Source organism: Lipotes vexillifer, unplaced genomic scaffold, assembly GCF_000442215.2.
Source record: "Lipotes vexillifer unplaced genomic scaffold, Lipotes_vexillifer_v1.1 scaffold23, whole genome shotgun sequence".
NCBI classification, from domain to species: domain Eukaryota; kingdom Metazoa; phylum Chordata; class Mammalia; order Artiodactyla; family Lipotidae; genus Lipotes; species Lipotes vexillifer.
Genome location: NW_006796283.1, coordinates 59,134 through 70,130, shown reverse-complemented (window position 1 = coordinate 70,130; position 10,997 = coordinate 59,134). Strand labels below are relative to the sequence as shown.

At 42.0% G+C, this 10,997-nt stretch overlaps 1 protein-coding gene across 1 annotated transcript in view; it reads right to left on the bottom strand.

The window, feature by feature from the left end:
* The window catches only part of USP10 (ubiquitin specific peptidase 10), a 65,821-nt gene that overhangs the window by 37,012 nt on the left and 17,812 nt on the right, over window positions 1-10,997 (bottom strand). Inside the window, exon 2 of the mRNA XM_007468462.1 lies at window positions 1,477-1,545. Within this exon, the coding sequence (XP_007468524.1) occupies window positions 1,477-1,545 (69 nt within the window). The remainder of the gene's footprint in view (window positions 1-1,476; window positions 1,546-10,997) is intronic.

The window sequence follows — 10,997 nt, the reverse complement described above, 5'->3', positions numbered from 1 at the left end:
CCAAAAAAAAAAAAAAAAAAAAAAAAAGACAAGCCATTTGATAAAAATATGGACAAGGGATATAGGCCAGGTAATTAACAGAAAAGTAGAAATCTACACTGCCAACAGACATATGAGTAATGTAATGGTGCTCAATTGTTTGTAATCTAGAAATGCAAATTAAAATAATGAAAATCCATTTATTACCCATCAGATTAACAAAAATTTTAACTATGTCTATGCTGACAATTAGCAAGAATTTTTTTAGGGACTTCCCTGGTGGCACAGTGGTTAAGAATCCACCTTACAATGCAGGGGACACGGGTTCAATCCCGGGTCCGGGAAGATCCCAGATGCCATGGAGCAACTAAGCCCATGCGCCACAACTACTGAGCCTGGGCTCTAGAGCCCGCAAGCCACAACTACTGAGCCCACATGCCACAACTACTGAAGCCTGCACACCTAGAGTCCGCAAGCCACAACTACTGAAGCCCGCGTGCCTGGAGCGCACGCTCCGCAACAACAGAAGCCACTTCAATGAGAAGTCCGTGCACGGCAACAAAGAGCCAAAGCAGCTCCAAAGAAAAAAGAAGAATTGTTTTAAAAAATGAGATCTAAAAACCCTCATGCACTGCTGATGGGAAGGGAGACTGTTAAAACCACTTAGAAGGCAGACACACAGTCTGTAATAAAACTAAAGATTCTTTTTCCTTGCAGAGCCTTGCAACTCCATTCCTAGGAATATTTCCTGGAGAAACCCACAGAGGAGCATGAGGAGACATGACAAAATACGTTTACTGCCACATTTTTGTAACAGTGGAAGAACTGAAGACTTAAATACTCCTCAATGGGGGAAAAGGTATGTTCAATATTTAACAATTAACGAGGAATTCCCTGGCAGTCCAGTGGTTAGGACTCGGTGCTTTCACTGCCAAGGGCCCAGGATAATTCTCTGGTTGGGGAAGTAAGATCCCACAAACCACGCACGGCACGGCCAAAAAAAAACAAACAAAAAAACAATTTAACAATTAAAATCAAAGACCAAGAACTAAATGTATAGATAAACCTAAAGAATATTTAACTTAAAATAAGCAAACTACAAAATGATGGATACAGTATGAAACCAGTTATGTGACATTTTTAACCACAAAAGCAATACGCTGTACTATCTATCAATACATATGTACGCACTATGAGGCGAAAACCAAAGTCAGGAAACAATGTTGAGCAATTTCAGCAGAGTGAGCATTTCTGGGGAAGAAGGATGAGAGGATGCGATGGGGGCTTCCACTGTAACGCTGTGCTATTTACAAATACAGCGAAATGTTAACAGTAGTCAAATCTGATTTGTGGGTTCAGTCATTTCTCATGTTAGTCTCTACACTCTTCTGTACACTGGAACTCCTCATCAAAAGGCATAAATTAAAAAACAAGAACTAAAACATAACCATCAATTAAACCTATGCACGTACTCAATAAAAGGAAGTTGTGTCTTACCTCAACCGAAGAGCGAGGAGTCACAAAGAACTGATTGAATTCATCAGGGCTAAAATCTCCAAAAATATACTGAAAAAAAGAGAATTACTGATCACATAAAATACACAAATCATACAGTTTCAGAAAAAAAGTGTTATATCTCAATCCTATGAATAATTGGGCCAGAACCCCCAAGACCCTTTCTCCATTAAACAAATCAAGGATCTGCAACCAGATTTCTAGATGGAGTGTTTTCCAATTACAAATAATAAAATACTTAGGTTTTCCATAAATTGTCAAAGAACGGCCTAAGGTTAATAGAGCTTACTTTTGTTACCAAGGCTGTTGCCCCAGAATCATACCCCTGGCCCCTCCCTCAAATAGAAACCTTATTCTTATCTAAGTTTCGAGAGGAAGATGCAAAGAGGAAAAAACAACTGGTTAGAACCAACAAGGCCCAAGATGGCGGAAGATTTGACTTCCAGCAGAAGTTGAGTCTCATTACATTCTCATTGTAATACATTAGCATATGCTAAATGACCCACGCACGGGCACCAGTTGAGGACTGCCATGACAACTGAGAAAGCCCATACAAGGACTGAAAAGGAGAACTGCAACAGTCCCAGGTCCAAACCACACCCCTGTTCTCCAATAAGTCATGAGTATTCCTCCCTCTCTTTCCAAATCCCTCTCTTTTACCTTGACCCTCCTATATATTTGGTATCTCTGCCCAAATTGGATTGAGAAGTTGATTTGGAACTAGGTTCCTGCTTCTCCATTCTTTGGCCATTGAATAAAGCTTGTGCTGTTCCAGTCTCAGCAACCGTTTTGTTATTGGCTGCACAAATCCGGTCAGAAAAGAACCTCCCTGGCGGAGACAGGTGGCCTCAGCCGGGGCTTAGGACCACAGCTCGGCAACACTTTGAAACAGGTCAACTCTGTACACCAAACTTGTAAGTAGACTCCTGCTTGCAGGAGAATTTTTTTGGTTCACAAACATTTCTAGTTGTTCCATTTACCTTTCGGCTGACTCATGTCACTGCCCTGCATTTTAGTGACAATTATTTAACTAAAACTGTATCTGAGTAAAGGTTAAAGAATCACAAGCCTTGTGACACCAAAGAGTTTATCACAGAAATTCGGGGCAGCCAATTGCCATTAAAATGTTCAAGTCTCACCATCCCCCCAAATTTTCCTAATCTTCAATCACAAATTATTTTAGATGTTTGGCAAAATGAAGAATGTTACCAAAAAGCAGGGGGAAGACTGTGCTCTTCCAAAAACTCAATGCCACAAAAGGCTGTGGCAAAGTTCCAGATTACAGGAAGCTAAAGAGACAGGACAGGCACTTCCCTTGTGGCGCAGTGGTTAAGAATCTGCCTGCCAATGCAGGGAACACGGGTTCGAGCCCTGGTCCGGGACGATCCCACATGCCGCGGAGCAAGTAAGCCCTAAGCCCGCGAGCCACAACTACTAAGCCTGCGCTCTAGAGCCTGTGCTCCGCAACAAGAGAAGCCACCGCAATGAGAAGCCCGCGCACCGCAAGAGTAGCCCCCGCTGGCCCCAACTAGAGAAGAACCCACGTGCTGCAACGAAGACCCAACACAGCCAAAAGTAAAATAAATAAACTATTAAGTAAAAAAAGACAAAGAAAGAAAAGAAACACGTCAGGAAAAGGGGCACGCCCACAGCACATTTAGGGTAGAAACAAGCCCCTTTCACTGCAGCCCAGCCCCGGGGGCATGGCTGCTCTGGGTTGCGTGTCTTCGGAGCCTGGCCCCAGAGGGCCTAGGGCTGTACAGCCTGGGGAAGGGGCAGGCCGAACTGGAAATACCCGCGTTCCTGCTAAAGGAAAGCAAAGACACAGTCTCAGCCCAAGGGAGGTAAGAAGAAGGAAAGACATTTGCCAGTAGCCCGCATGACCTCCAGTTGGTTCTCCACAGATCTAATGAAGCCACAGGAAACAGCACTTTCTGCTTTTTCTACAGAAAGCAGCGGACACGGAGGACGACCACCACAACGCGGCACTAGGGGGCGCTGGAGCACAGCTTCCAAAGCTCCATCTCCAGAAACACGAGTAATTGTATAGGCTGCCACCAAAACCATGTCCTCTGCCTTCAAAAGGACTCAGGAAAACAAGACGTCAGCCTCTGAGGTAAAAAAAATTAGGATACAAAGGCATGATCAATAAACACATTGCTGCGTGTGCATTGTACACACTGTACAGGTTCCAAGGCAATCACTGGAACCACTGTGAACCCAGCCCCTGGGACAATGTCCCGAGAACAGACGCAAAGCCAAGCCTCGCAGTGTTCAATGACAGAACCAAGCACAAAAAGTACAAAGTCTTCTCCCTCTTTTCCCAACCCAAGGAAACTGAATTTGGGAGACAGGAGGAAACATTAAGGGCTAATAAACTGTTCCAAGTGATAAAAACTTTAATTTCAGCTCTACAATAGGGGTATGCCAGACTAAACAACCTCCAAAGTTCTTCCCAGCTCCAAAAGGATCTCCTGGATATAACCAGGAGAAACACAGGTTTGGAAATGCTCTCAGACTAATATGGCTACCAGGTGGTTGGCCCCTGAACACATCATGCTGACTGAAAGAGGCCAGACTCAAAGGGCCACATGTTGTATGATTCCCTTCATGTGAAATGTCCAGAAGAGGCAAATCCCTAAAGACAGAAAGTAGATAGATGGTGGTTGCCAGAGGCGGGGTGGGGAGGGGATTAGGGAGTCACCACTGATGGATATGAAGTTTCTTTCTTTTTTTTTTTTAATACATCTTTACTGAAGCATAATTGCTTCACAACGCTGTGCTAGTTTCTGTTGTACAATCTTTCTGGAATGATGAAATGTTCTAAAATTGACTGTGGTGATAGTTGCACAACTCTGTGAATATACTAAAAACCACCAAAATGTACAGCTCTTTTTTTTGTACAGCTATTTAAATGGGAGAATCCTATGGCATGAAATTATTTCAACTAAATAAATGAAGTAAAAAAAAAATCAGGTCAGGAAGTACTTGCATAAAAAAAATTTAGATTTCTTTACTCAGCTTTTTTTTTTTTTTTTTTTTTTTTTATCAGAACCCAGTACTTGAGGACGCTAGCTGACATCTACCGAACAGTCACTGTGTGCTCTTAACTTTGGAAAGTGGTGTGGGTGGCCTGGGGAACACCTGGAGATGACACTGTTCAGTCAACGCACAGCAGAAATTTCACTGATTTAACAGTATGGATTGAGCACCAACTATGCACACTGAACTGTGCTAGATTATGAGAATAAATTTTGAATAAGACAGACATGAGGTTTGGGACATCATGACGATTATACTTTTGTCACAGTGCAAGTGGACTGCAAGCTGCAAAGAGCATATATTACAAAGGGCAGAAGCAGACAAAGGAAGAGGGACGCAGAGAAAGGCTTAATCCTCCACTGACTGGGTAGCAGCAGGACTCTGCTTACTTTCTTGGGGCCAAGGAGTCCTGAGAAGGGAACAAATGGGAAAACTGACAAAGCCACTCCCACAGAGAGCATCCCTCCTTAGGACGCAAATGTCAACCTACTACAGTGTAGTGTTAGCTTCATGTGGTTTGTGTATTTCATTCTGACTACTAAAGTCCTATCAAAAGTTATTCCCTCACTTTTCCAAGTAGGATTTTTGATAGGCTGGATGTATTTCTTTAAGTGCTCTCGTGGAGAGTCTAAGCTAAAACTTGTTTGCGCAGACTGCATTCTCCAAATTAGAAAACATGATTCACTTAACAGAAATCCACTTTTACCAACTTTCAAGGCCTACTGTACATTACACAATGCCAGTTAAATTTTAACTTGTTTTGCTCTAAACTATTACTAAACAGCCCTCCTTATACAATAACTTGGTATACAGACTTTTTATCACATGGAACAGAGCTGATAAGTTAGGGAGTCAGTGCTTGTTATGTGGGATGGCCCTAGTAGAAAGAAGTTCAAAATTCCACCTATCTTCATATCCATTACAATCACCTTGGTGCCAATCTAGGAAGGGAAGGGAAGGGATGGGAAGGGGAAAAGCAGAACACCAATAAAAAAAGAAACATTTGTCAAAACTCATCAAACTATATACATTAAATGAATGAAATTCACTGCACATATATAATGCCTCCATAAAGCTGGTTTTAAAAAAGGAACAGACACCAAGTTCAGTTCATCTTTCCATCGCCTGCAGTTAATGCAGTACTTGGCTTATAGCAGGTGCTCAAGAGTTCTGTTGAAAAACTTCAGGTGGAGGAGGAAGAAAAGCAAAGCCCACAACAAATACAAGTTCCAGGGCTAAGGAACGATGACCTCTAGTTCAATTGCGCCACAGCAATAGTTCCACTCCCAGATGTCAGCAGGATGACAACAAAACTCCAACTGAACTACTCACTGTTTCTTACTCTCCTGTTTTTAACTATCGCCAGAGATGCGCCAGCAGGGGCACAATTTTCATTTTTAAATATAAACTTTTAATATAGTCACTATAAAACATTTAATTTTTAAAAGTAACACTTAAACATAATCAAGAAAACTGAATTAAAGCTTTACAGAAAACGTTAATAAGAGGATACCTATTCTGACCTAGAGAAAAATAATTCACAATTATCACGTGATCTCCCAAACTAAAGAAAAATCAACTTCCAAAATGTTAAATCTTGAAGGGGAAAAAAAAGGGCAAAACAAACCATGGATGTGCATCAGGGCAGGTCAACCTTTTGAAAGTCCATTTTTACTCCCCATCCCTACATGCCTGACCACCAAATAAGTCTCCTGTGTCCGGCATGAAGGAGGCATTCTCTAGTCTTTCTTGCCCCCTCTCTTTCCTACTTAAACTTTTTAAAAAAATATTTCAGGGGACTTTCCTGGCGGCACAGTGGTTAGGAATCCGCCTGCAAATGCAGGGGACATGGGTTCGAGCCCTGGTCCGCATGCCACAACTACTGAAGCCCGTGCACCTAGAGCCTGTGCTCCACAATAAAAGAAGCACCGCAATGAGAAGCCCGCGCACTGCAATGAAGAGCATCCCCCGCTCACCACAACTAGAGAAAGCCCAAGCGCAGCAACGAAAACCCAACACAGCCAAAAATAAAATAAATAAATTAATTGCAGCTCTATTTACAATAGCCCGGAGATGGAAACAACCTAAGTGCCCATCGTCGGATGAATGGATAAAGAAGATGTCGCCCATATATACAATGGAATATTGCTAAGCTACAAAAAGAAACGAAATTGAGCTATTTGTAATGAGGTGGATGGACCTAGAGTCTGTCATACAGAGTGAAGTAAGTCAGAAAGAGAAGGACAAATGCCGTCTGCTGACACATATATATGGAATTTAAGAAAAAAAAATGTTATGAAGAACCTAGGGGTTAAAACAGGAATAAAGACACAGACCTACTGGAGAACAGACTTGAGGATATGGGGAGGGGGAAGGGTGAGCTGTGATAGGGCGAGAGAGAGACATGGACATATATATACTAACAAACGTAAGGTAGATAGCCAGTGGGAAGCAGCCGCATGGCACAGGGAAACCGGCTCGGTTCTTTGTGGCTGTCTGGAGGGGTGTGTGGCTGCCTGGAGGGGTGGGATAGGGAGGGTGGGAGGGAGGGAGACAAAGAGGGAAGAGATATGGGAACATATGTATATGTATAACTGATTCACTCTGTTATAAAGCAGAAACTAACACACCATTGTAAAGCAATCATACCCCAATAAAGATGTTAAAATAAATAAATAAATAAAAATGCATTTAAAAAATAAATAGAAACGTATTTCACTAAGAACTCCCTATTTGCAGACAGATTCACTTTTCTGTCATAGATGTGACTCATGTTCCTGTGGACAAAAAGTCTTTCCTTTAAAACTGAGGCACAGTAAAATTAAGAAGACTGACAGTACCAAGTGTCAATGAGATTGCAGAAGGGGAATTAGGCACTGCTGCTGCAGACATGAAAGGATGTCACCACTTCAGAAAAGCTTGGCAGCTTCTTACAAAATAAAACATATACCTACCCTATGACATATAACCATTCTACTTCTAGGTATTTTAACCATGAGAAATGAAAACATATGTCCACACAAAGACTTGCACGTGAATGTAATCAACAGCTTCATTCATAATAGTCAACATTGGAACAACAAATGTCCGTCAAGAGGTGAAGAGATAAACTGTGGTCCATCCAGACAATGGACTATTACTCAGCACTGAAAAGGAAGGAACTCCTACAACATGGGCAAGTATCAAAAACGTTATGCTGAGTGAAAGAAGGCAGATAGAAGAGTACTCTCTCTATATATAATTCCACATCAAGAAAACTGCAGAAAACAGAAACTTAGCCTACAGTGACAGAAAGCAGATCAGTAATTGCCTGGCTAAGGAATGGGGATTCATGGTGAAGGGGCATGAGGGAAATTTCTGGGCAATGAAAATGTTCTGTATCTTTACCATGGTGACAGTTACCCTGGTACATACATTTGTCAAAACTCAAACTGCAAGCTTAAAATTGGTACATTTATTGTATTAAATTATACCTCAATATGGTTGACTTTAATTAGACGCACATCTATAAATAAGGTGGATGAGGCAGCTGTATTATAAAAACAACTCTTGAAGACCAAAGACCATAATATTGATTTTTCATTTACATAAGCAGAATTCTTAAGTACTCTATAAATATTCACACAACAGGACTTTTTTTTTTTTTTTTAAGATTTCATGTTCCTTGGTTCAAAGACTCTAACTAGTGCTACACAACACCACCTAAACTAGTAGGCATGTATTTGTATTGTGCTACCTGTTATCATTGTAACAGGCTCCTTTAAGCCTCCAACCTCAGATTGTTCATGACTGGCTTGGCCTTGATAACTGCCTAGATCCCCTGACCACCTACTCAAACTCCACACTACATACAGACAATAACTGCCAACAACGCTGAATCAAAACTAGTGTTGCATTAAACAGACTGCTCCATGAGCAGAAACTCGTTAAATCCAACTGTTCTACAGGATTTTTCACTTAATGAAATATGCTGGAACCAAACCAACAAAAGCTTGGCTACTGAAGGCCACCTGCCAGAAAGGAAAGTGCACCACTAAACCAGAGCTACACATTAAAAGACATCCAGGAAAAAGAAGTGTGACTACCTAAATTATTTTCTTCTAATCTAATGGTCACTGCCAATGGTCTCTTCAAACACCTTGGAAAATCTAGAGATGCCTAAGAAAAAGGACTCATGTTAGCTGTTACGCACACCCCCTCTCCTTCCAATTTTAAGGAGGAAGTATACAGAATATTCCCTTTCATGAATTACTTTGGTTGTTAATGAAAACCAAAGTTAGAAGAGTTGGTTGAAGCAATAAAAGCTGCAAAATTACCATCTGCTGAAAATAAAAGAATGCAAAAGCAGGCGCTGAGGGCTTGAGGACCACCAGGCCTACCGAGGAAGCAGTCCACTGCTTACTTTCCCAATTTAACCTCCACCTAATGGCCTGTTGAAAAATAGCCTCCCAAGACTGGAATTACGGAGGTACAGTTTACTTTACCAGCCAAAACAACAGACTGCACTCCATTCTTGAATTATGTAAGTTCACTGTTACGATTAAAAATCTTTTACTAGAAAAATGAAACTTGGGACTTCCCTGGTGGCAAAGTGGTTAAAACTCTCCGTTCCCAAGGCAGGGGCCCAGGTTCAATCCCTGCTCAAGGAACTAGATCCCACATGCATGCCGCAACTAAGAGTTCACATGTCACAACCACGAAGCCCGAGAGCCACAACTAATGAGCCAGCCTGCCACAACTAAGACCCAGCACAACCAAATAAATAAGTAAATAAATTTAATTAAAAAAAAGAAAAATGAAATTCAGGACTTTCCAGAAAGTCTCCCTTATGTTAAGTATGTGAAGCTCAGGACTTCGGTATCCTAGAAAAGAAATTTTTTTCACCCAGTCAACTCACAATACTCTGTTTTTCATATAAAGGGAGAAAACCAACCCCAGGAAGAGCTCACCAAGCAGGGGAACAGGGTCAGCTGTGCAGGACAAAGGCCTCAAGCAGTGCTTCTCAGCCTTGACTATACCTTAGAATCACCTGAGGATCCTCAGGCCACGATTCTGGGTTCAACGGTGGGAGGCAGGCTTCCTATATGACTCTGATGTGCAGTCAGGGTTCAGAATCACGGAACACAGGGGCATTCCCACAACCCAGCGATTCAGGGATGGGAGAAACTAAGCCGACAACTGGAGGGAGGGCCAGCAGAGCTATTTCGACACTCAAGTATGCCCCCAAACCAGACAGAAGAAACTATAAAACCATTTGAGATGACTGTTCACTCTATAGGAGGACCCACTGCTTGATGAACAACAACCAGAGCAAATGTTTTTAAAATGGGAACTATTTTAGTGCTTTTAAGGATTTATTTATCATTAACAAGTTAAAGGCAAACAATCAGAAGAAAAACTATAATGCAACTAAGCTAGAAATAATGTGATAGAAAAATTCCACTCCAATGCAACGTTTCAGAAATGTCTTTTCCACAGAGACACTTCTTTTTAACTGAACTCATTTCCCATTTGCTCTTTTGACTCAGTGAAATCTTTCACCTCCAACATTCTGCTTTTTCAAAAATAACCTCCCAATCTAAACCAAGATCATTTCTACCTCCTTAAGGTAGTCAATCCATCAAGCACTTGATTAGTAACGAGATCTCTCTCACACACACTTTTCATAATAATTTTACCTTCAGGGGATTCCGTAACTCTGCAAGACTTGGCCCTGTTTCTTTAACCATTCTTTCTCCTCTGGGACGGCACCTGGATGTTCCCCCGCTAAGCAGCTCACCTATTCTGAGCTCCACGTGTGCTGATGAATTCCAAACCCACATCTTCAGCTTGGCTTGCCCAACTATACTCCACTTCCGTATTTCAAGCTGCCAGCCCCTAGGCTCTTCCACTGTTAGGTGCTAGTTTAACCTTAAAATCAAGAGGTCCATTATTTTCTCAAAACCAGGTTTTATACTTATGCCAATAGCAAACTTCACTGTTCTTCTAATCTTCTAGATGAGAAACCTTGAAGATTATCTTGAATTATATACCCCAATTCCTGGCACAATCTCATCAAAATGTTCAAAAATTTTTATTTGGTAAAAACAGTAGCAACTGCATGAATTGAAATAAGCATTCTAATTAAGAGATGCATCCTGACATCCCATACACCCACACCTGAGATCCAGAGAACAGGATCTCAATGAGTCAAAGGCAAGAGCAGAACCTTTCTGAACACAGAATATACCTCAATAATAAGATTACTAAAAAAAAAATAGCGGGGGGGCTTCCCTGTTGGCGCAGTGGTTGAGAGTCCGTCTGCCGATGCGGGGAACACGGGTTCGTGCCCCAGTCTGGGAAGATCCCACATGCCGCGGAACGCCTGGGCCCGTGAGCCATGGCCGCTGAGCCTGCGCGTCCGGAGCCTGTGCTCCGCAACGGGAGAGGCCACAACAGTGAGAGGCCCGCGTACCACAAAA